A 25,955-nucleotide genomic window follows, 5' to 3' on the forward strand; every position below is an offset into this window, starting at 1 on the left:
GTCGCGCGCTGGCTGGCATGAGTCACTTTGATTGGCCCGCGAAGCTCAATGGAAGACTTTGTGTGCGGACGTGACATTCTTGTGTCGTTTGATTGGTAAACTTGAGTCAAACGTCACTGTGGTAATCACGGTGGATTTGAGCAATGGCGCCTGACGTGGAAGTCGAAAACTAAAGTCAAAAAATAGCTTGCTCACCCAATTATTAATAAATGAAAGTAGCGAGTGGCATGTAGATTATCGTAATTGAGTAAAAGTACCGTTTCTTCTTAACATAAATGCTCGAGTAAAAGTAAAAAGTATGATTCATTAAAACTACTAAGTAATCCAAAATGTTACTTGAATAAATATGACGGAGTAAATGTCGCGTTCCGACCCACCTCTGACAATGACACATTAGATTCGAGTGTTGTATGGGGCAGTAGTGCTTCAACCTGTGAAGGAAGAACAGAACAATATAGGACAGAACAGAGCAGGGACAAAGACGGGGGGAAGCATGCAGGACAGAGGTAGTGGACCCGGCTGTACAAGGGAAGTGTGGTGGAAGTGGCTATGTAAATTCTAAACATCTATAGAAACAGAGTGCAAGTGAGGGGATAACCAGGAAGTTCACATAGTTATCAGACTTATTTTTAGCAATGAGTGAGTAGCCCCACACCAAGCAAATAAGTCCCAAGTCTGTGTGTCTGCGGACACATGCAAGTGTCTCACATGTACAATAAACGTCAGAAGTGTCCTGAAATTGCTGCGCCTGCACCGCGGAGGATGAGGACCCCACCCAACCAACCCGAGAAGCGGGGTCTGGCCCAGGGGCCGACCCGAGTGCGACCCGGTGGTCGGGATACCACCCACACCGAGGGTTCCAGGGTGGCCCACCTTCCCCACCGAGGCGTCCCAAAACCAGCCACCCGGAGGAGGCCACAGGGGCCCAACGACACCCTCCCAGCCAACCACCACCGCCCCACGCCCCCCACCAACATGCAGGGCCCACCAATGTAGCCTGTCCCCGCTCAGCCATAGGGCGAGACGGTCTCCCCCGTTTGGTGGAAAGGAGGGCGGATAGGGGCGCCCAACAGGGGAACGATAAATATGTTTCCTAATTATCACAATACATACCATACCTACACAAACAGCAGCATATTAAAACACAACAATTTCATTCTAAATAAATACATAAAATTACTATAGAACAGTTGAGGTTCAACATGTCGGCGTCGACAACTGCTCTGTTTTTCTCATGGCCCCTTCGGAAAATAAATTGCCCACCCCTGTGCTAAATATATGTTCTACGAGTTTTACTATGTCAAAATGTAATGTCGTCAACTGTTCTTTCCTGTTGGCTACTTGAATATAAACTTGCATTTAAATGCATGAATTTTGTAACTTTGTATCAAAAAGCTGAAATGTAACACATTTTCTGTCAAAGAAATTAAAATAATTTGATATTTTCCCTTTAATTTTTTTTATGTTTTTAAAAAAGATCTCAGCTCAGGAGAGTCGGAGGAAGAAGAAAGAGTATGTGGAATGTCTGGAGAAAAAGTGAGTTTCCATTTTTCTAGCCAATTCCCCTCTTCAGTTATCTCTTCAATAGTTGTTTTTCCTTTTAGATAACAGTTCATCGGTGGCACACCCTGTTGTACAGATCCAGTTGAATCACAATTCACCTAACAAAAATCTGAATGGTTTTTTGCGGACGTTTTGCTGGATTCACCGAACAAAAACCTGAATGTCTTTTTGTTCGGTGAATCCAGTAAAACAGCCACACACCAGCGATGGGAAAGAAGAAAAAAAACTTGAAATCCAGCTGTTTGTAATTTGAAAGTTTTCCCAGCTCAGTGTGCAGCCACTGCCAGAGGTGAGACGAGATTCATCATAAAAGCAGATCAGGGTCTCTGTATATTAGTTTTTGTGTCAGGTTCTTGTCACAGCGTGAGCTGCAGGATTATTGCAGGATCCCTCAGGAAGCAAACAGCATGCGTCTGGCTAGAGGGAGAACACTTAGAATGAGAATGAGAATGCATTCAAACCAAACAGCAGGATCATGAGAGTTTTCATTTTGGTAGGAGATCAATGTAATTATATCACCTTCCATGCATCTCTGTGAAAATGTGATTTGAAAATAGATAGTTCAGTTTGAGAATCACTGTAAAGTGAATACGGAAGAGAACATCCCTGTGCCGGTGTGTGCATCAGGAAGAATCTTGCTGGATGGTCTCATGAGACAAAAAGGGACATAAATCTGTAAATTACTATTTGTATATGCACAGTATATATATGTACTGTATGTGTGCTTATGTATATACAGTGTACTCTCTCTCTCTCTCTCTCTCTTTCTCTCTCTCTCTTTATATATATATATACAGTTGCAGCATAAAAAATTATCGTATTTAAATTATGCAACAAAAACATGTATATATATTTATATCTATATATATATACCCAGTAGATATATACTGCATGTGTAATATATGTACTATATATATATATATATATATATATATATATATATATATATATAGTGTGTGTGTGTCTGAATAAAAGCCAGATGTGTCTCTTTTTATTGTGCAAGGGTGGAGAACTACACATCAGAAAACGGTGAACTGTGGAGAAAAGTAGAAAACCTGGAGACAGCTAACAGGTGAGGCTTGCTGCCCAAAGCAGCTTAAAGACACACAAACACTGATCACAAAATAGCATGTGAATGGAAAAAACCTGTTTTGTCACAGTGAAACACTGGTGTGTCTTGAACATTCCTTTTTTAAATTAAATATATCATTCATTTGTGTTGGCCTTTTTTCTACTGATTGTCCTTTTGTTGTTGTCCTGTTTCAAATTGTGATGTACACAAGGTGGTTCATACCCTCTTTCATAAGACTCCGCTAACACATTATAGGTTAAGCAGAGTACATACATATTGATGTGTAAAATGTGAGAAACTCCCCACGACAAAGAAAAAAAATCCGCATGCTTGTGTTTAGTGCTCTTTGTGTAGTGCACTGGAGATGACCAACACAGCACACCACACACATGAAAATATCTCCACCCACAATCGTGAGTCTCCTCCCACAAACCAGTTTTCTGGCAAATGTAGCACTGCCAGAAAATACAAAGAAGAAGAAAAAGTAGAAGAACTCGAGGAAGCTAGGCTAACTTTTTAGTTATCTGGTAACTACATTGCGATGGCACACTCTTCTCATGTTTATTGTGGTGAATGACTTGTGAGACATATGTTATACAAACACTCAACACAACAACTCAACCAGTCCTTCTATTTGTGTCCAGGAACAGTGCAAACTTCAGGTTGCTTTCTAAATCCGCTATATGCGGAGCAGCGAAACGTCACGTGACCAAACCCGGAAAACAGGATAGCTGACTTCCTGTGTATGCTACCCAATGAGCATGACTACAGTCGTATGACATGATTCTTAAAAGCTAAACTTGCTCAATGCTAATATATATATATATATATATATATATATATATATATATATATATATATACACACACACACACACACACACACACATACATAGCGGCTGAAATAAATATTGAACATGTCACCATTTTTCTCACTAAATATACTTACAAAGGTGCTGTTGACCTGAAAATTTCACCAGATGTTGGGGAACCCCCAATAAATTCATACATACAAAGAAAGTAGAACAAATAAGCTCAGAAATTAAGTTGTGTGTAAAAATGTGAAATGACACAGGGAAAAAGTAGACCACACGAAGAAAGGGAGGTGCAAAAAGGCATGGAAAGCCAAGACACCTAAAATCTATCAATAATCAAACAGCAATCCAGCCCCTTGTCAGTGCAAATGAATATCAGCTGGTTCAGTCCTATATCATGGCCTACGTGGGTTTTCTGCGGGTACTCTGATTTCCTCCCACATCCCAAAATCATGCGTGGTAGGTTGATTGAAGACTCTAAATTGCCCGTAAGTGTAGAATGTGAGTGCGAATGGTTGTCTGTTTATATGTGCCCTGCGATTGGCTGGCGACCAGTTCAGGGTGTACCCCGCCTCTCGTCTGAAGATAGCTGGGATAGGCTCCAGCACGCCTGCGACCCTAGTAAGGATACGCAGTGTGGAAAATGGATGGATGGATACATATCTACTATGTAATGAGGAAGAAAAAACACTGTGTATTATCAGCCCTAAAGAATGCAGTTTGATGTTCAACAGCAGTGGCGCTTATCTCAGAAAAAAAAGATTGTTTCTCAGTGTCTACAGTCCAGATGTCGAATGCAGAATTTATCTCTCCTCCATGCACTATATTTATAGTAATAAAACAGTTCTGTTGCTATAGCAAAATAAACCAAATCTGCTATTATCTTGGGGAGAGAGATTGGATTGTAGCAAAGGCTGGGTGGAGTTAGTGATGGTGCTGGTGGAGGACTGGGGGGATTCTGTCTGCAGGAGTCTGTAATTAAAGTTTTCATCGTGGAACGCCCCCCCCCCCCCCCCCCCAGCCCCCCCACACACACACACAACCAGCCCACCCACACAAACACAGACACTCATAAACAATCACTCAGTAAAATGGTTGAGTTGGCACAAACTGGTCAACGTGAGTCAACACAGCAAGTCTAAAAACAACTTTGTTTGTATTAAATGTGTCGTGTTCAAGTCAAGGCAAAGATGTAGTACATGATGGGCCTGACCTGTCGTTAATGTTTGATCCAACCACATTCACTCAAAGACAGCCAGTGGGACCTTTTTATACACACTGTATATTTTAAGCAGCCATTAATCATTGCAGTTTGATATCCAAGTGTTTGTCTGTTGCTCCATTTTTTTGTTAAAAGGGAGTGACAAAGGCCGAACGGCTGACTGACGGCCTGCCTGACTTGCTGACTGTCCCAGTTGTAAATCTGACTGACTAGAATTCATTGGGTTCATTCGGTTGCTTTCTGAGCCAGTGGCTGATGTATGAGTAACAGCTCTACTCCAATGCTGTACAGATGAGATCTTGTGAGCGTGTCTCCCCTCAGTGTTCACATTGTGCCATTGCAGCGCATACCATCAGAACCCTGCTCTCCAGGTCACACAAAAACCACTGTATTGCACAGTTCTTGAATGGGTCCAGTCTAACAGTCAAAGGTCAAAGAAAAAGGGAGTCAGTAATGTCGATTTTATATTAGATTAACTTACAACACGTGCACTTATTTCTAAATCGTAAATCTTGTGGAAGTTGGATAAATACTTCCTGGACACTACAATAATTTTATACATTAAAGTAGATTTGTACAATCACTTTTATGCATATTAACATATGTACTACAGTTACATGTAACGGGAATATGCAATTTAATTACAAAAGTTATTTTATTGTAGTCAATTACATTACTGGGATAAAATGTGTAATTAAATTATAGCTGCTTTTTTAAATTTCCATGATTAAAATGTTAGTTACATTTGAAAAATAGCCATATCACTTCGTTCTTATAGCCTTACGCTTGTGATTGGCTATCTCTGGTCATGTGCCATTCTGCTGTAATCTTAACCATGACATATTTTTCCAAATATGACTTCGAAGCAACACCTTGTGGTGCAATCTATGAGTTTGTCTGAGATTTTTGAAAAGGCTAGACTCATTGTTACTCTTTTGAACACATAAAAGAACATTGACTTTTGAACAGTTTCACCTTTATAATTTTGGACTTTTTTTGATGGAACATTAATTTATCTGGTTTGTCATATGAAGTCTAAATTGTGCACATTTGTCTTGAGGTTACCATGGTATCACGTTTGGCACATGCTGTACACATAGATTCATATTCACACAATCTTATTGATCGCGGTGCAGGCAATTTGTTAACAGCTTCCCGATCCTAGTTAACATTCAGCCTCAACACAGAATAAACGAGGTTGTACAGGATATAGCAAATCGTTTACGGGACCAGTCGTGAAAAGTACATCAAATAATAACAATAAATTCAGAACATCCATCCATTTTTAACACCGCTTATCCTGGTTAGGGTCACGGGGCGCTGGAGCCTATCCCAGCCGACTTCGGGCGAAAGGCGGACTACACCCTGAACTGGTCAGCAGTCAGTCACAGGGCACATATAGACACGGACAACCCTTTGCACACACATTCACACCGTCACTGACTGGCAACTGAACCCACGCTGTCCACACCAAAGTCAGGCGAGTGAACAACTACATTATCAGTGACTTAAATTCAAAACAAAACATTATATATTTTTGTAATGGTTCTAATGTTGAGTAGCCAAATGGCAGAATGAATGAAGGACTTATGTTTATCCTCATTAGGGGCACACAGTAAGGCCAGTCAGAGGGCATCAGGGAAAAAAATACCGTGTGTGTGTGTGTGTGTATATATATATATATATACAGTATACATAATTTTTTTAAAATGTATTTACAGTTAATCGTGTTTTTTTCATTATTAGTCTTAATTAGGTTATTATTTCTGTAAAGAAGAAATATGTGGTTTTACTATCGTTTTACTTTTTTTGTTGATTTAGTCATTCAAAATTAAGAAACGTAATAAAAATGTCATCAAATGTAGCCTAATTAGTTATATTACTTTGAGAAATTAATTGAAAGAGTTAAAATAGTATTACATTTTCAACAGGGTAACTTTAACCAACTACAAACCCCAATTCCAGTGAAGGTGTGACATTGCATAAGATTTACAGTAAATACAAACAATTGTAATGATTTTAAAATCTTGTTTTAACCTATATTCAATTGAATAAACTACAAAGACAAAATATTAATGTTCAAACTGATGAGCATGAATTCGTTTTTGTTTGTTTGTTTGTTTGTTTTTTCAAATATTCTCTCATTTGAATTTGATGTCTGATGTCTGCAACATCTTCCAAAAAAAGTCAAAAAAGCTGAGACAGAGGCAGCGAAGACAGAGGCAGCGAAGACTGGGAAAGTTAAGGAATGCTCAAAAAACACCTGTTTGGAACATTCCACAGATAAACTTGTTAATTGGATACAGGTGAGTATACTAAACAAATTAACATTGCAAAGAGGATCTATGCAGCAAAGTTGGAAAAACAGTTTAGCGCGAACGACTCTAAATCAGTCTGGCATGCATTCCAATCGCTGACCAATTACAAGCGACGATCCTCCCAAGCTGAGAACAATAGCACACTAGCTAACGACTTGAATACCTTCTACTGCAGATTTGAAAAGGACACTTTCACACCCCACACCCACCCAGCCGCACCACCGACCACAATCACACCACCGACTTCTGCGTTAACCATCCACGAACAGGATGTGAGATACATCTTCAAACAACAAAAGATTAACAAAGCGGCAGGCCCAGACCATGTGTCCCCATCCTGCCTCAAAGTCTGCGCGGACCAGCTCGCTCCAGTCTTCTCACAGATATTCAACAGATCTCTGGAACTCTGCGAAGTACCATCCTGTTTCAAACGCTCCACCATCATTCCAGTCCTCAAGAAACCGGCAATCTCTGGTCTGAATGACTACAGGCCTGTCGCTTTGACATCTGTGGTCATGAAGTCCTTTGAACGTCTCGTGCTGGACCACCTCAAGAGTGTCACAAATCCCCTGCTGGACCCCCTGCAGTTTGCCTACCAAGCGAACAGGTCTGCGGATGATGCAGTCAGCATGGGACTGCACTTCATCCTAGAACAACTCGACAGTGCAGGGACCTACGCGGGGATCCTGTTCGTGGACTTCAGCTCAGCGTTCAACACCATCATCCATGAACTCCTTTCATCTAAGCTTCTCCAGCTCAGCGTCTCACCTGCCATCTGCCAGTGGATTTACAGCTTTCTGACGGGCAGGACACAGCAGGTCAGGCTGGGGGAGGCCACCTCATCCACACGCAACATCAGCACTGGGGCGCCCCAAGGTTGTGTCCTCTCTCCGCTGCTCTTCTCTCTCTACACGAACGACTGCACCTCAGCGAACCCAACTGTCAAGCTCCTGAAGTTTGCAGATGACACCACTGTCATCGGCCTCATCAAGGACGGTGATGAGTCTGCATATCGACAGGAAGCGGAGCGGCCGGAGCTGTGGTGCGGTCGACACAACCTGGAGCTGAACACGCTCAAGACGGTAGAGATGATCGTGGACTTCAGGAGGCATCCTTCGCCACAGCTGCCCCTCACGTTGTCCAGCTGCCTTGTGTCAACCGTCGAGACCTTCAAGTTCCTGGGAATTACAGTCTCTCAGGACCTGAAGTGGGCGACCAACATCAACTCCGTCCTCAAAAAGGTCCAGCAGAGGATGTACTTCCTGCGGCTTCTGAGAAAGCACGGCCTGCCACCGGAGCTACTGAGACAGTTCTACACAGTGGTCATCGAATCAGTCCTGTGTTCTTCCATCACAGTCTGGTTTGGTGCTGCTACAAAAAAGGACAAACTCCGACTGCAACGGACAATCAAAACTGCTGAAAGGATTGTCGGTACCCCCCTACCCACCATTGAGGACTTGCACGCTGCCAGAACTAAGACAAGGGCGTGCAAAATCCTCTCGGACCGTCTGCACCCCGGTCACCAGCTCTTCCAGCTCCTTCCCTCAGGTAGGCGCTACCGATCAATGCAAACTAGAACGAGTAGACATTCCAACAGCTTCTTCCCTCTTGCGATCAACTTCTTAAACACCTAACCTATAATTCCATTACAACAAGCTGGACATTTTTTTGACTTGAGTTCGTTGTCACATTTCTGTGGGGCCAATTATGTATTACTCGTGCACTCACTGTAGTTGTCTCGCCATGCTGCACTATTTGCATATACTAGCCACTCATGCCAGATTAGCATCTGCTCCATTTGCACACTGATTGAGGAGTATCTGTAACATTTGCACAACCAACATCCGTCCCAGATTATTGCACTACTCGTCACTTTAAACCGCATACACTCCTTGAAGTCTCAGCGCCCTTTGCACAATGGTCATTGCACCGGACTATTGCAATATTAGTCATTCGAACTGCTCTAAGTGCTAGAGGACTCTGCATCTTTTTGCACAATTGTTTTTTGTCAATGTCTTTATGTCTCCAAAGTGTTCTGTAAATTTAAATTGTCTGTTGTACTAGAGCGGCTCCAACTACCGGAGACAAATTCCTTGTGTGTTTTGGACATACTTGGCAAATAAAGATGATTGTGATTCTGATTCTGATAAAATGAGTTGAGTATATAAAATGAGCATCCCCAAAAGCCTCAGTTGCTCACAAGTAAGGATGGAGAGAGGTTCACCAATTTGTGAACAACTGTCATAGCAAATAGTCCAACAGTTTTCGGAAAAATGTTTCGCAACATACAATCACAGGGAATTTAGGGATTTCATCATCTAGGGTACATAGTATCATCAAAAGAAATCTCTACACGAAAGCGTCAAGGCCGAAAACGAACATTGAATGCTCGTGACGGTCGAGCCCTCAGGCAACATCGGATTAAAAACTGGCATCATTGTGTAAAGGATATTGCCACATGGGCTCAGGAACACTTCAGAAAACCATTGTCAGCTGTCAACACAGTTCGTCGGTGCATCTACAAATGCAAGTTTAAAACTCTACCATGCAAAGTGAAAGCCATATATCAACAACACCCGGAAACTCCGCTGGCCTCTCTGAGCCCGAGCTCATCTGCGATGGACTAACGAAGTGGAAAAGTGTGCTGTGGTCTGACGAGTCCACATTTCTATTTTTTTTTGGAACTCATGGACATTGTGTCCTCCGGGACCAAAGAGAAATAGGACCATCCGGATTATGATTGACGTACTACGCCTCAAAAGTGCTCCTCCAACTCAACCCACCAAAGTGGCTGGTGGGAGAGGAAATGTTACCCATCATTGCTGAAATCTACCCACAAATGGCTACTTGACGGGTGTTAACGTAAAGCCCTAAAAAGGACTGTCTGGACAGCCCAGTTCAAAAGCCAGCATCTGTGATGGTATGGGGTATGTTAGTGCCCATGGCATGGATAACTTGCACATATGTGAAACCATTATTAATGCTGAATGGTACATACAGTATGCTACCATCCAAGCAATGTCTTTATCAGGGACATCCCTGCTTTTTTCAACAAGACAATCCCAAGCCACACTGTGCTCGTGTTGTAACTGTGTAGCTACATAGTAAAAGTATGTGAGTACTAGACTGGCCTGCCAGCAGTCCAGACCCGTCTCCTATTGAAAATGTGTGGCGGATTATGAAGCGCAAAATACAACAACGGAGATCCTAGACTGTTAAGCAATTCAAGTTGTAAATCAAGCAAGAATTGGAAAGAATTCCACCTATAAAGCAATTTAGTGTCCTCTGTTCCCAAACACGTATTGAGTGTTGTTAAAAGGAAAGGTTATGTAACACTGGGGTAAACATGCCCCTGTCCCAGTTTTTCTGGAATGTGTTGCAGCCATCAAATTCAAAATGAGTGAATGTAAACAAAATGTATCAATTTGAAAATCAAATATCGTCTCTTTAGTGTATTCAATTGAATATAGGTTGAAAAGGATTTGCTAATCATTATATTCTGTTTTTATTGATGTTATACACAACAACCCAACTTCATTGAAATTGGGTTTTTGTAAATTTCCAAAGTAATCTTCCCAATATTGCATAGAAATAGGTGTTTCCTACTATACACTGTGTTTGGAAGAGGTGCAGAGGATGAACAATGCTCACCAAGACTAACAGAAAACCTTTTATCGAACAGATAAGAGTGGCCCCAAATGCAAATTCCCCTGGCTCCTTATGTCAAACACACTGCAACTAATCTAGAGGTGAAAATTGGCAGTGCTTTTAAAACAAATCAACTGATTAATTCTATTGCAAAATAAAAAAATTCAGATTAGGATTTTATCAAAGGTAAAGCCTTTCCTTTCTTTTAGGGATTTTGAGAGGGTTACACATACAGTACCTTTTTCTCTACCTGACTTAAAAATTGTAATGCTCTTTGTTGGTGATACCCAGACTTCCCTCTCGATTGCAATTGGTCCACAACGCTGCTGTTCAACTTCTAACTGGCGCACGTACACGAGATTATATTTTACATGTATGGGCATCTCTACACTGGCTCCCCAAAAGAAATTTTGAAATATCTTTGTTTGCTTATAAAGCTCTGAAGGGGTTTGCGTCATATCATTATATATCACTGGTGATAATACTGATTATACTTTCCACTATACACATTTTAAAAATAGTATTGCATCATCTCTCAATGAGCAAACCAACCTGTATCCTCCAAACAGCGGCCGCTACTCTCCGCCTCTGTGCTCCGCGGCGCGTTCCAGGAGTAGGGAGAGTCTCGCAACCAGCTATTTGAAATTTCACTTTTACATTTATATGTATTTGACAGGGAGGCTGTGCCAAAGCAGGAATGTATATGTACATAAGAACTATAAGAGAGAGGAAAAAAATCAATTATTAAAAAAAAAATTAAAAAAAACACCCCAGAAAAAAGGCCACATTTTCTTCAGGAAGAAAAAGGGCAGGGGCTCAAGCCCCCTTTGATGTTTATGTGTGCACGTGCCTGACTGCCTGTATGCCACATCTCAATTTTCTTTTTTAAAGATTAGATTTCAATTTCTTTTAATCGGCCCTCAATGCTGCTCTTCTTTCCTCTTTGTACATGGGATAAATAAAGTATCAATTTGATCATTTTGTGTCCACAGAACACTTCTCCAGCAGCTCCAGAAACTCCAGTCGCATATTTCAGGGAAAGTTTTCCCTCGCACTTGTAAAATGGCCTCAACTCAAACAGGGACATGCCTCATGGTAAGTGTGGCTGCTTGTATTCTCCTTCCCTGTGGAGTTTTGAATGTACATAAATGGCCAAATGTGTTGTTCTTTATGTGCAGATGATGGCCTTGTGTTTTGTCCTGGTGTTGGGCTCCTTCTCTCCTTGCCTCTCCCCCCTCTCCTTTGTCACTCATGCCTCCTCTTCCTCCTTACATACTCCTTCCCCTCCCTCTTCCCAGTCAGAGGACCTTTACACCACCAATCAGGGTATGTTGCCTCTCAATAATAGCACCTTTCATTTAAAACTCTACAAAGAAAAGTGCTACTAGAAAAGCAGGCTTGTACAAACAATACTATATATGTTAAAGACCAAGCATAATTGAAAGCACAAGAATAAATCAGTCTGCATAGGTAGAGCAGTGTTGTTTTTTAAAGAAATGCAGTGGGCCTTCTAAAGTTCAATACCGCTGGGGTTGTACAATTTGGAATACAAACACAGTGCAGGAAATATACTGTATGGCTCTAAAGACGCACAAAAAGTCAAGTGTTTCAACCGCCATCATGCAAGAAGTCAACATATTTTTTTTTTGTGACGTCAGCCTACACCAAAAGAAGGAGCAACCTCAACAATAAAGCAGCTCTCAAACTGTGGTCCAAGTGCCACTAGTGGTACACGGGCTTCCTCTAATGCTACACGACAGAATCACTGAATTAAATGTTCAAACTGTGCACGTTACAGTGGCTTAAACATTTTTTTTCTTTTTAAATCTATTACACTACATTTAAGTACAGCTCCGTTGTATTTAACTTTAAGTTCAATACATTTGCATTAAATTTTTTAGAACCGTTTCTTTTCAAACATTTATTTAGGTACAATTTTTATTTAACTTTTGTGTGCAATACCTACATTTTATTGAATCATTATGTGAGACCAGTCTCTTCATAAGTGCAAAATGTTACAGCGGCTTACAATAATATTAATTAATAATATCGTTTTTAGGAACACAACCTCTGATTGGTTTATAAATAAACACCTCAGCCTAGTACAGTGCTGTATTTTAATCTTGGTCAATATAGTGGTACTTGGAGAGCAAGTATTTTTTTAGGAAGTCCTTTGGTGTAAAAAGCGATAATTTAAATTCCAAGCAGTAAGATGCCAGCGTCACCTTGCTCATTGTTAATTCAGATCAATGTTGAACCAGTGTGAATTATTTTTCATTTAACTTAAAAAAAACATAAAAACTCAAAACTAGCTCTGTAATTCACCTTCATTTTTTAGACATTAAAGGCTACATTTTACAATAAAGTAGTTTTTTTAACACTGATACAATCCAAGACAAGCAAATGACAGTAAGCTGTGTTTGTGTTGTAGTCCGCTCCCGCAGCCTACTCTTCTTCGACGAAGGGTCTCCACTGGAGGAAACCCCTGCAACATTACTAGTGGAGAGGCTGCGGTCTCGAAACCATATCCAGACTAGCCGCCACACAGCTGATGTCCACAGGAACCACACAAGCGGGCCCAAGTTGGACCACAGGTGCGATTAAACCACTCCATCCTCCAAAGTACTTCATGCTACACGTTGACTGCCTTTGACAATGATGTTTACTTTATCCCCCTCAGAGAAACTAAACCAAACAACGGTTCAGAAGACTTCTGACAGCTTGGACCGCCCTCCTGACTCCAGCTCCAAACTTAACGGCGGCCCCCAAGGCACATATTATATATATATATATATATATATACACACACACACACACACACACACATCAATATGAAGATCTCACGTTGTTAATGACATCATAGATTTCACTTATTCTATTTAAGCACACATTGACCTCCACAGTGGGTTTCTACTTCACCCTGTGCACTCCACTGGCATATTTAAAGTTTTGCCACTAACATGTTTCAAAGGGAACATGCCTGTGTCCTCCTACACAGGAAGCCATTCAAGTGCCCTCCACTCGTATCTGATGCACTTGGCCACATACAAAAGACTCCAAAGGAAGTGCCAACTGAAGAATGTCTTTATCACACAGTTTGACACCTCACCAGATGAATTAATTTGTGGCTGTGAAAGCTTTGGAAGGTCGAACTCTATATTCATTTTTCACCTAAAAAATTTTCCTATTCAAGAGTTCTGACAGGAGAGCGAGAAATATAACTTTGAAGTCTTTTTATGGCGTTTAAAACTGTGTGTGTGTATAGTTGCAGCATCAAAAATTAGCATATTTAAATTATGCAACAAAAAATATTAGGCGTATGGCTTTAAAGTCTAGTTTATACAGCATTTCCTTGTTTTTCTAAATAATGTGATAAAAAGTACAAAAATAACAATAATGTTGCTTCATAATATATCCCGAACATCAAAAAAGAGCATATTTATTTTATGCAACAAAAAAAGCAAAGACGTTGGGACTGTGTAAAGATTTTAAGATTTAGATGGTGGCGTTTAGTTCATGTGCTGTTCTTTGGGCATCCAACTGGAAGTTTGTCTTTTTACTGGAATTCTGTTTTGTTTTACTGCCATCACACAAAAATCACTACTTTTTCCCCTTCTAATGAAAGCAACAGTGAAATCAGGGCAAAAATATCAAACTTTGATTTATTCTAATTTACCACAAACTGGATTTAAAATATAAAAGTAAAATATGCTTGTGTGTACGTATTTATTGCTGTTTGTAGAAAGTGTGTATATTATCGCATTAAATTTCCAGATGTGAAACACCACTAGCATCTTCCAAAAGATCTTCATGTAAAACATTCGCGGTTTGTAGAAAGTGTGTATATTATCGCATTAAATTTCCAGATGTGAAACACCACTAGCATCTTCAAAAATAACTTCATGTAAAACATTCTTTTCTTCACCACTGTTCTGTTCTTGTGAGAAATTTGGTACAGTACATAGATTCTAATGCCCTAGAGTGACCACAGAGGTGATCTGTCTAGCTCCATCTCACCATTGCTGTGGTTTGATCTACCCCGCAAAATGGCATTTTGTCATGGTTGTCTCAGCAATGTCAATGCATTGGTGTACATAAATGATGTGCAGTTGTAAATAGAGGCCTAGTTTGTGGACTGCAACAACATACTTGCCTGTGGAAACACGTTGCAAAGGCCTTTAATAGGGGAAGAAGAGGGATGGATGGAGGGTTTGGTCACTTTTTCCTAAACTTGGACAACAATGAAACTAAATTGTTTGGGAAAGCTGCGTGAGGAAAAAAATCAAGTAATGTCCACAGGGGATTGTTGTTGTTGTTGTACAGTGTCTTGCATGTTCCTACATATATGCCTATGTTATAGTAGTGTAGAAACCAGCAAAATATTAAAAATCTGCATCAGCATCACTGTCTCTTGACTTTCTTGCTTTATATAGAACTCCATCCTGTGTGAGTTCCAGTTGTTCTTGAACAAAGCCGTAGAGAGTCCAGGCATACATTAGCTGAAGTGTTTCCCGATGAGCTGTTTGCGCAGTTCCTCAGCCTGACCGTCACGGTCCTCGGGTCTCTGCTCCAGAGTTTCCAGCTGCTCCAGGGGGTCTGTCCTTTCCAGAGTCCAGGCATCTAATCCTGACTGCAGGGAGGCATTGTGGAGAACACAACAAGCCAACACGATGGATGAACTCCTTTCTGGTGAGTACTGTGCAGAGCAGTGATGAAAACAGAGGTTTAGTTAATAAACTGTGCATGTCAGAAGCATACTATATGTTCTATAATGTTCGATTTCTCAATGTAAATAGAAACAAAATACCTGCAAATATCCTTTAGTGCCATCTAAACATCTGAATCTGGTCTGGATGGCTCGAAACGTTCTATCCACAATCTCATGCGTAGCCACGTGAGCAAGATTGTATCCAAACTCTGCAGGGGATTCAGGGCAATCCACCGGGGTCATCAACCACTTCCTTAGAGGATAACGGCTGTCACCTAAAAAGCAGAAAAACTTCAACCTCTTTGTTTACCATCAAAAAACTCAACTTCTAGATGTTACCTGGCTATACAAACAGTTCTCACCCAGAAAATAGCCCTCCTCAGTTTCCTGAAGTTTTTTGTAAAGGGCAGATCTTTCCAGAACGTCTATGCTTCTGAGCCCACCGGGCCAGTGAGTTTCTGCGCTAAGTAACAAGCCTCTGGCATCACAAACTAGCTGACAGCCAATGGAGTGAAACCCTTTCTTGTTCACGTACGATGAGTCTTCACTGTTAGGAGCCTTGATGGCGACCTGAACGCAGTCCAGCACTCCCACAACGCCTGTCAATCCCGCCACCCTCTGGAACTCCTGGAAGGTCTGCTCTCGGATCGCGGCGTCTCTGTGCAGGAAACACTATTCTTCATCTATAGTACTTCACTGCAGCATGATAAAGAAGTTGCATTATTTAATCTTCTACCTATTCAACGTGATGAACTGAGGACCTTTCTCAACCAAAGCTCTGGTCACATTGGAAACACATCTGGACATTGACGCTTGGCTGATTCCAATAGTATCTCCCATTGAAGTCTGGAAGGAACCTGATGTGTAGAAGCCCAACGCAGCCAGCACCTGGACCTCAGGACTGATGGCTCTGGACCTCTGTGTGCGTCTACAGAGGGACTGGTGCACAGGAGTACACGTAACACAAAACAGTCAATCTTAGAAAGATCCGACAGTGTACCCTTGACAGCGTGAGAGAAGATCACCTCTCTGAGTAACTCCACCAAGTACAGAATGAACTCTCTGGGGAAGCCAAACTGCGTAAGGAGGAATTCGTCTGACACCAAGCCCACGTCGAACCGGTCCAGGGTCTTGTGACCGCGGCCATGCAACAGTAGATCACAGTCCAGAATGGCTATTGAGATCGCCATGCTGTTTTCGTAATAATAAAAGCAAATATACATTTACATTACAATATATGCTAATACATAAGGTTCATTCGAACATCAGCCATTATTTAATGTCATAGTTTATAACAATCAATTATAATGTTAACCCGTTACTTAAAGGACACATTTTCTGTTGAATCAAATTAACTGAAACCAACGTGCTAAATCACAAAGAAGCTCCATCTCAAATGAATATGTCACATGGAAACAAGCTCACTATACAATACACACATAAAATAACGGAAATAATGAAACACAATGCACATAACTAATAAAGCAAAGCATTCTTAAATTTTCCTTATTTACGTTAACGATTTACCTACACAGCCAACTACGTCTTCAAAGTAAAAGTGACTTACTGCACCTGTTCTTCGATTCGACAAAATTATTTTTAAGGCTATGTTTTGTACATATCACTTTTAAAGGTAAACTCAGGATTTCCTACTATCTAGAATATAATCGATTAAAACAGCTACATTCTTCTTTGTATTATTTTGATTTGCATATACTGTATTATACTACTCGCGAAAGTGGTTTTAGGAATGTGTTGCTATCTAAACACGTCGACATGGCGATAAACAGAAAAGTAGCACAGCCGCTGTTCACGTTGTTTCCATTAGAATTGGTTTTATTCGTGATTCTGTTAAATTGCTTCGAAGGTCCTATTTATTGAGCTGATTTGTACCTCACCAAAGCCGGGTTGCTAGAGGAAAAGCTCATGTAGGTTTGCTTTTTGTGATAGGGTTCAAGTGCGCGACGTTCAGCTAGCTTGATGGCAGCTTAGCATTAGCTTCGTGCCAATGATGAATCAGTTCCTTTGGTGGAGAACCTTGCTAGGTTCTACCTGTTACAGTGTACTTTGCAAATTGATCGTAATTGGATTGCAGTGTCAAATAATCTCTATACAGTAGATCAATGAGCATATTAATAGCGACGTAGAGGCCGCATTAGCTTAACCTGACACTCCTGCTTAATAGTTTGCGATATTATTTACAACTGCATTATTGTAATTGTGTTTTTTTTTTAATATATCGTACTGACTATCTGATATATATATATATATACATATATATATACACACACACACTGGAAGCTGAATATCGATTTCTTTAAATAACTGCTCGGTAGGAATTTGGCTTAAAGGTGTGTATATTTGTTGCTGTCTTGTTTTTATTGAAGCCAAAGTTTCACATGTTCGTTTAATACAGTACTGTATTATTAATATGGTGATGGATGTTAGTTCGTGTCATGCTCTTTAAATCTTCAATATATGCCCATGCTTGATTGCAGGGTCGTGAAAACATGGACAGTGATCTGAGTCCCCAGGATAAAAAAGACTTGGATAAGTTCATTAAGTTCTTTGCCTTGAAAGTGAGAAACTGCTGCATTAAATATTATAATGACATTACTCTTACCTGTAAAAATAAATTATAGTTTTCTTCATTACGTTCAACAACAGTTTCAATATGTTGTTGATGCATTGGTAGACTGTTCAGGTGATAGTCCAGGCTCGCCTTGGTGAGAAGATATGCACTCGCTCGTCTTCATCCCCTACTGGCTCTGACTGGGTAATTATTTGTATTTATTTATTTTTATAAAAGGAATATATGAAATTGAATTGCTTTTGTACACATAGTTGGGTTCCAGGAGTGCTTGCCCATCAAGTGTGAAATCACACAACCAAGTAAATCTTTGGTGGTCTACCTATTGTCCCAAAATGTGTCTGAACGAGTCGATTTTGCCGGATTGTTACATAACAGTGCAGTAAATTTACATTATGCTGCCCTCACGCAGAGTTTCTCTACCCATCACTTGCCAACTGGGCTGGACAAAGTTCTGCCATTTTCAAGCTAGGGCTGGAGTCTGGGGGCTGTATTTGTTAGCCAAAGTTTCCGTTGCATGAGCTACATACATGGGTCTGGTACAGTAATTGACAAAGTGTTATTCACCGGCTTGGTATTGTAATGCCTCCACGTGTGAAATACAAATGATCTTTTTACTTTGTCTTTACGGGGGTGTGCACAAGTAGCCACTCGCCTACCCCCTCATCATGGTATTAAAAACTGAACTCATCATTGTACGGGCAGGTGGTGTGAGCATTGGTATCCTTTGTGTATATTGAATCTCAGAAACGTATTATTAAGATACCTGAAAACTGTTTTAAAATGTAAACAAAACAAATATCTATTTTAATTCCCCTTGTAATAGTTTTTTTTAGTGCAACTGAAAGGTTGCTTGGATTGCTTGTCTTCCTTTTTAAGCGTGGGTGTAATTTATTTTAAAAATGTTTTATTTTGCAGTTTAATTTAGCAATCAAAGACATCCCTGAAGTGACCCATGAAGCCAAGAAAGCATTGGCTGGCCAACTTCCAGGTGTTGGACGCTCAATGTGTGTGGAGATCTCTCTAAAGACTTCGGAGGTAAAACCGTCATCTCTTAAGTGCCTTGATTTAAAGTTAAAAAGTAAGTTATAGATCCACTTTTTAAAAATCCAACATTTAATGGACCCATGCTTGGCTCACTCACTGAAATAAAACAACAACCAAATAGAAAAAAAATCCATAATGTGCTAAATCTCTTAGTTTATTATATAAGAATAAAATACACTTACAAATATAGTCAGAATTGCAACAAAATGTGAACTGCGTAGCTGATGCTTTATGTCACAGATCATCTATGATGCTTAGCTCTACCTGCTTCATCCTGCCTCTACTTCCCTCTTCACCTCTCTTCCCCTCTCCCTATTGCTGTATGGTAGCTATATGGAAAATATACAGCCCTAAAATAGCCTACACACAATTTTGTCTTTTATGTCACAATTCTAATGATGTAAATGATTCATATATTATTGATTGGAGTGAAGGCAGTAAGCAAAATCATCACAGTCCAGTGTGTTTCCGTGAGTCCGCTAACTGCCTCACGTACTCTAGTAGCAACCACCCATAAGAGAATAGACATACTGCAGGTCTACGGTAGGTAGGTTAATGATGACCTCAGATCTGTGATTCTTGATTTAGTGCAAAGATTGGACTCACTAACCCATGTGGTTCAGGAGCTGACCAGCGCTACTGGACAATCATAAGCTTCTCTTTCATCCAGGGGGACTCAATGGAGTTAGAGACTTGGTGCCTGGAGATGAATGAAAAGTAAGCTGTTGTTTTATTTTTCATACATAGATAGACAAAAAGGGTAGTGATGCGCAAAAATGAAAATTCTTGAACGAAACCGAAAACCGGAAATGGGGAAGCCATGGCCGGAAAACTAAAACCCGAAACAACGGGAGAAATGATCAGTCGATCAATTAAAATGCTTTTAAAACAAAAAAATGCAAAACAAAGCGTTTTACATGAATTAAAATGTAAAAATATATAAAATCTGCTGATTATTCATTATAAATCTACACCAATTATTAGTAAAATTGCATTTGTGGCCATGACTGCAGAGGATAAGTTGAGTCTTTTCTTGGGTTAAAGTCAAAGGGGAAAGGGGAATTTTTGCAATGTACACTATAATAAGTAGAACCTTGCATGGTTCTGATGAATCATAAGCACAATGCTAATGCTAAGCAAAGAAAATGTATTTATATAGTGCATTTCATACACAAGGCATTGTGCTTTACATGACTAAAAGCATTTAAAAACAAAGAAAAACAACAGCTTATAAACATTTAAAACAGAGATGATTTATTTATTTATTTATTATTTTTTATACATAAAAGTACAATTAAAACAGCGTACAGTGCAAGAAATATAATTAAAAAGTGGAAATGCTCTAAAAAGCATGAGAAAAAATATTTTTTAACCTGAACTTAAAAACATTGACACTGATGTCACTTCTGTTGGCCACTTATTCCATTTGTGTGCTGCTTCATACCTAAATGCTGCTTCACCATGTTTGCTTTGGGCTCTGTGCTCCACTATTTGACCTGAGTCTGCCGATCGCAGAGCCCTACTGGATTTATATTCCATTAGCATTTCTTTCATGTATTCAGGGCCTAAAACCATTGAGTGATTTATAGACCAGTAGCAGAACTTTAAAATCTATTCTAAAGCTGACAGGAAGCCAGTGTAAAGACTTTAGAATTGGCGTAATATGCTGCCAACCTATAGAAATTCACTTTCACAATTTGTCTGAATTTCCATATTTGTAAAATTATGTCAAGAACATTAATGTGGGACAGTTATTGCAGTATAGTGTATTATCTAATAGGATTGTAATAATTCTGCATTCCGTTCAATTTTACAACATAATCATTATTCTATAATTGTAATCATTAATAAATTATGGCTTCAATATTTATTTTAATGTATTTATTGCATCTACCTTGTAATGGCAGACGCATTTGCAGCCGAATGTCTTCAGTTGAATGCTCTTCTTGTATTTCCTGTCTCCACTATCGATGCTCAAATTATGCAAATGTACCCATTATGGGACTAATAAAGGTTATTGAATGTTCTAAATATTTATTAGATTAATGTACTATTAAATGTATAGGCCCATTTTCCCAAGTGACGTAGCAGACGTGACGTACTGATTCATTTCCGGTTTTTCATGTATTTCAGTATGTTCCTCGATAGACTTTAATTTGCCTGCTAGTTTGCGCTTCTAAATTGGCTAATCTTTGCTATAATCCGGTTCCAGCCAGACCTGTGTGACAAGTACGCTGGCCTGGAAGTGCAAAACAATATATCAAATTGTGAAACACTTTAACATTCAAAGAAACACAAAAACAAAACATGAAACACTTTAACAAAAAGATGAACCAAATTACAATAACGGACACCCGGAAAGGGAGGGGCCCATTTCACAGACATTCTTGGAAATCCCACGTCCTTTCTCGGCAAGACCCGCCCCGCTTCAACATGATTGGCTCCTGCATCGCGGCAAGGGTAGGCTATGCAGATGGAGCGAGATGTCCATCCCAAATAGCGATTGTATATATTGACGCCCTGAACAGCGAGCCTTTAGAGGTGTTTGATGCTCTTTATACAATATGTTGTACTTGATGACATTTCTTAAACCATAAAAAGATAGATTAAGAGTTAAGGAAGAAGCAGGTTGCGAAAGAGAGAGAATGCTGGGACAAATAAAAGGGAACGTGTGGATATTAGCAAGGAAGCTGCCGGGCTCCATTCATTAATGAACGTACCGAGCGAGGGATCTACCTTGCATACATTCTGGTCACAAGCTTTGCTTTAACATCGACAGGCACATTATACATTATGAGTATAGTTTAGCATTGATGATAAACACCATTTGATGCTTACGTAGTATTTATAAATGCAAAAAAAAAAAAAACGTGGGCGGTGTGTGACAGACAACACGTAAATGCCTTGATCACACTACAAGACAAATTTGGTCTTTCATGATTGCACTATGTCAGACGACTGCAGTAAAATCAGATATTCCGATAGCACCACATCCCATCTTTTACGATCACTGGGCCTTTTTTGTCAACTGAAAAGCGACCGGATACACTCTTTACCACGGGCACGACAACCACAATCGATCGCGCGTGTATTGTGTTGGTCAAAAAAAGAAAAAAATGTGGGGGGGGGGGGCGTTCATTCAAGAATTGCTTGAGGTATGTTTATGTACTTTTAAAACGATACGGCTCGCAAGCAGGTAACAAAACGTTATGTAGCCTAGCAAACTAGTGGCAGGACGATCGGTTGTATGTAAACATGCCGGCGTTCTGTCGAATTATGCTCGAAAGTTTCGGTGTGTGTGAAGTAATTTAATTACAATAAAGTAATTTAATTAAAGTAAGTTAGCACCCATTACTTCTGTCATGTTGTAATGTTGGTTTGACCTGACTGATTAGAATACATGACCTGACAGGAGAATATTTTTGAAGATACTCAGTATACAGTATACAAGTATATACAGTAAAGGAACAAGTCATTTAAATAGACACATTGCTCCATCTTGTGATCGGTTATCGTTTTTTTTTATTTTTATTTTTTTAAACTCGCTGATCGGTGATCGGCCCCAGAAATCCTGATCGTGCAAAGCCTACAAACCAGGTATTAAAGCATGAAAATTTTAGATTTTTAATTTGTCCCATTACTTTTGGTCCCTTAAAAAGTGGGAGGCATATATACAAAGTGCTGTAATTCGTACACCGTTCACCTGATTTTGATGTAGATTCCCTTAAATTAACATTCAAAGTCTGCAGGTTAACCACATCTTTTTGATTTGATTTTAAATCTATTGTGGTGGTGGTTAGAGCCAAAAAGATGAGAATTGTGTGGATGTCCCAATATTTATGGACCTGACTGTATTTGTATTATTAATGCATTATTGTTTACTTCCGTGTTGTCACTGTCCAGTTGATGCGTGTGGATTTTTCTTTTTTTTTTTTTTGGGTAATTTGTGCATCTGCAAATACGGGTTGTTTCCTATGCTCCTCACAATGTACACACACAGTCATATGGCTTGTGTGTCATTTGATATGTAAGTAGATAATAAAAAAAAGAGAGCGAGGCATTGAATCATAACTGGGCACTTGGACCTGGAGTTTAAATCCACCCCTAAAGTGCAGTAACATGACGATTTAATGTTTTTCTTCTGTAGGTGTGATAAGGATATAAAAGTGTCGTATACTGTCTACGACCGTCTGTCTGTGCTTCTGAAATCTCTGCTGGCTGTAACTAGAGTAACGCCTGCCTACAAACTGTCCAGAAAGCAGGGACATGACTATGTGATATTATACAGGTGAGTTACATCAATTTCTCATCACTTTTCACCCAATGTTATGTCTGCTCATTGTTTGTGCCTCCTTTGTCTAGGATCTACTTTGGGGAAGTTCAGATGAGAGGATTAGGAGAAGGTAGTTATTATTCGGTCGTGTGTGTTGGTACCAGTGGCAACAATTTGATTTCCCTCATAAGTCAAAACAAAATGTATATATTTTCTCTGACAAACATCAACTTGCTTGACCAATCAAGTAGTTGTTGCTCCTGTTGAAGGTTTCCAGACACTGCGTGTTGGTGTTGTGGGAACCCCCGTTGGCACTGTCACACTTTCTTGTGCCTATCGCACCAACCTGGCTTTAATGTCCAACAGGTAGGTAATGTTTTCTGTGCCATGCGTCACTTCATACTGTAGCTGTCTTCATAGAATGTACAGTGAATGTGTTTTTGTAACAAATGCTTCTTGGTCTTGCAGACAGTTCGAGCGGTCTGCGCCCATCATGGGGATCATTGTGGACCACTTTGTGGACCAACCCTGTGGCAGCCAGCGACCTGCAAATATGGGTCAGCCCTGCAACTACAGGTAGCCAATACACAAATAAAAAGAGCTTTGAATGTGAGCAGTGTTTCCCAACCTTTATTCAGCTAAGCCACATATTTTACACCTGAAAAATCTCATGCCACGCACAGACAAATTATATACAGTAAACTGAAATAATGATATTGTCTTAATATACAAATGCTAGTACTTCTTAAAATCTGGACCTGTTTAGTTGAAAACAAAGCGGATATACTTGCAGGAATTGAAGAAAAACACACACAAAGTTCTGAAACAACAATTATCCATCCATCCATCCATTTTCTGAGCCTCTTCTCCTCACTAGGGTCGCGGGCGTGCTGGAGCCTATCCCAGCTGTCATCAGGCAGGAGGCGGGGTACACCCTGAACTGGTTGCCAGCCAATTGCAGGGCACATACAAACAGACAACCATTCGCACTCACATGCACACCTACGGGAAATTTAAAGTCTCCAATTTATGCATGTTTTTGGGATGTGGGAGGAAACCGGAGTGCCCGGAGAAAACCCACGCAGGCACGGGGAGAACATGCAAACTCCACACAGTCGGGGCCGGGGATTGAACCCGGGTCCTCAGAACTGTGAGGCTGACGCTCTTACCAGTCGTCCACCGTGCCGCCACAACAATTATCTGACCAATTTTAAAAATATTTCCCCCCCCCCCCCCCAGAGCGCCAGACGATGATGATGGAGACACATTTTCAGGGGTTCAGGAGTCACAGGAAGTTTGCACTACTTTATTCTCTACTTCCCCTCCCTCTCAGGTAAGATGACCCCCCTTTTAACTTACTGTGAAGTACAATATAAAAGACTATAAATTGCAACTTTCCCCCCCAGCTTTAACCAGCTTATTGGCAGATTTTCCGGATCCTAGCTTTCTTTTAACTCACTAAACTCGTGTTTCCTGGTGAGGAATTTTTTTGATGAGATCCTGCTCCATGTTGTCAACACATTGAAGTAGTGGGATCCATATTCAGCTCTGTTCTGCTCAAGGACAACACCCTCATCGTGCCAAAAATGCAGCATATTATTTTTGCTATCTATTTTGTTTGGGGTGCTCACAGTATTTTGATTTCTGTATTACCTTGTGCTGTTTCTACTTATTTCCTACATTTAAACTCCAGGTGCAAGGAAATGTAAGGTTGGCAGTTTGAGTTTTCTCTCATATTTGTGGGTATTCTGCCCTTTCTGAATGTGAAGTATTTAGTTGGGTAGATAGCGAGCAGTTTTCCAAATGAGACATTCTGCTTCAAGCTGTTTGTCATACATATTTATTTATATATAGTCACGGCCATTAGTGTTAGTCTAACATAAATGCGCTTGCTTAATGCTGGCATACAATTGGAAACACCATAGACGGGCTAATGTAAATTAGCATTGTTATTGCCATCTTTTTAAACCATCAAACAACTTACTTTAACAAACATGGTAGTAACACATACAGTGGGTACTGAAAGGGTCTGAATACTGGCTGTGTGATATTTCAGTTTTTTTTCTGTCAATATGGGGTGCTATGTGTACATTAATGAGGGGAAAAAAGATTTTAGCAATTGGCTGCAATATAACAAAGAGTGAAAAATTCAAGGGGGTCTGAATACTTTCCGTACCCACTGTACAAGTAGAACATCCAGCAATACTCACAGGCATCTATTCTCTGCTCTGTGGAAGAAAAAAAAATAGAACTTCTTGAATTTGGTTTGCTGACTGTCTTCTACTTGTCATCAAGCAACTCTGTCACACTACTGTCACTGTCAGTCGAATGCATGTACATCAGAGGGGGCAGCACAGTATGTGTAATATGTAATGTGTATGCGGTTTATAAACCAGTCTCAAAAGATCGGATTCTACGGTACACTTTCTTTCCTGCCTTGCTTGGTTTTCATTTCCTTTCATCCTTTTCCTCTGCCTTTCCTTCCTGCCATTGGACTGCTTTTTCAGTGCATCTGTACACTGAGTCCTTCTCCTTCTAAACCGTCTCAGACCCTTCCTCTGGACAATCTACAGTTTCCGATGGTTCCCGGTCTTGTCACTCACACTGTGAGTCTACACGAACATATTTTTGTTTTGTTTGATTTAAGTCTGCTTACACTTTTGCTTTCATACATCTTGCACTTGCCCCCTATTACTATTA

The 25,955-nt window shown here is 40.2% G+C and overlaps 3 protein-coding genes across 14 annotated transcripts in view; 2 read left to right on the forward strand and 1 right to left on the reverse strand.

The window, feature by feature from the left end:
• The window catches only part of creb3l1 (cAMP responsive element binding protein 3-like 1), a 44,512-nt gene extending 29,481 nt beyond the window's left edge, over positions 1–15,031 (forward strand). For 2 of the 3 annotated variants that reach the window (XM_061692879.1, XM_061692889.1), the window contains 6 exons: positions 1,478–1,536; positions 2,567–2,635; positions 11,630–11,732; positions 11,816–11,963; positions 13,069–13,231; positions 13,318–15,031. In XM_061692879.1, the coding sequence (XP_061548863.1) occupies positions 1,478–1,536; positions 2,567–2,635; positions 11,630–11,732; positions 11,816–11,963; positions 13,069–13,231; positions 13,318–13,354 (579 nt within the window). In that variant the 3' untranslated portion in view covers positions 13,355–15,031. The remainder of the gene's footprint in view (positions 1–1,477; positions 1,537–2,566; positions 2,636–11,629; positions 11,733–11,815; positions 11,964–13,068; positions 13,232–13,317) is intronic. The other variant, XM_061692898.1, reaches the window with a different exon arrangement.
• harbi1 (harbinger transposase derived 1) lies at positions 14,351–16,913 on the reverse strand. Of its 4 annotated transcripts, none has more exons than XM_061692920.1 (6): positions 16,873–16,913; positions 16,371–16,536; positions 16,082–16,284; positions 15,708–16,003; positions 15,445–15,620; positions 14,351–15,333 (listed from the first exon to the last, which is right to left on the reverse strand). In XM_061692920.1, the coding sequence occupies exons 2-6, from the start codon at positions 16,533–16,535 to the stop codon at positions 15,133–15,135; spliced, it is 1,041 nt and encodes a 346-aa protein (XP_061548904.1). In that variant the 5' UTR covers position 16,536; positions 16,873–16,913; the 3' UTR covers positions 14,351–15,132. The 4 variants fall into 4 exon arrangements, with proteins under 4 accessions (XP_061548904.1, XP_061548914.1, XP_061548923.1 ...); XM_061692930.1 differs by having other exon boundaries at positions 16,877–16,891; XM_061692939.1 differs by having other exon boundaries at positions 16,860–16,885.
• A 194-nt stretch (positions 16,914–17,107) lies between these two features.
• atg13 (ATG13 autophagy related 13 homolog (S. cerevisiae)) overlaps positions 17,108–25,955 on the forward strand; it is a 13,942-nt gene continuing 5,094 nt past the window's right edge. For 2 of the 7 annotated variants that reach the window (XM_061692964.1, XM_061693001.1), the window contains exons 1-11: positions 17,108–17,273; positions 17,844–17,924; positions 18,041–18,121; positions 18,854–18,973; positions 19,653–19,699; positions 23,130–23,270; positions 23,345–23,385; positions 23,504–23,621; positions 23,724–23,831; positions 24,495–24,588; positions 25,763–25,861. In XM_061692964.1, coding sequence (XP_061548948.1) covers positions 17,856–17,924; positions 18,041–18,121; positions 18,854–18,973; positions 19,653–19,699; positions 23,130–23,270; positions 23,345–23,385; positions 23,504–23,621; positions 23,724–23,831; positions 24,495–24,588; positions 25,763–25,861 — 918 coding nt within the window. In that variant the 5' untranslated portion in view covers positions 17,108–17,273; positions 17,844–17,855. The other 5 variants (XM_061692982.1, XM_061692991.1, XM_061692973.1 and 2 more) reach the window with 5 other exon arrangements.

The sequence above is a fragment of the Phycodurus eques genome, chromosome 1 (genome assembly GCF_024500275.1).
Source record: "Phycodurus eques isolate BA_2022a chromosome 1, UOR_Pequ_1.1, whole genome shotgun sequence".
NCBI classification, from domain to species: domain Eukaryota; kingdom Metazoa; phylum Chordata; class Actinopteri; order Syngnathiformes; family Syngnathidae; genus Phycodurus; species Phycodurus eques.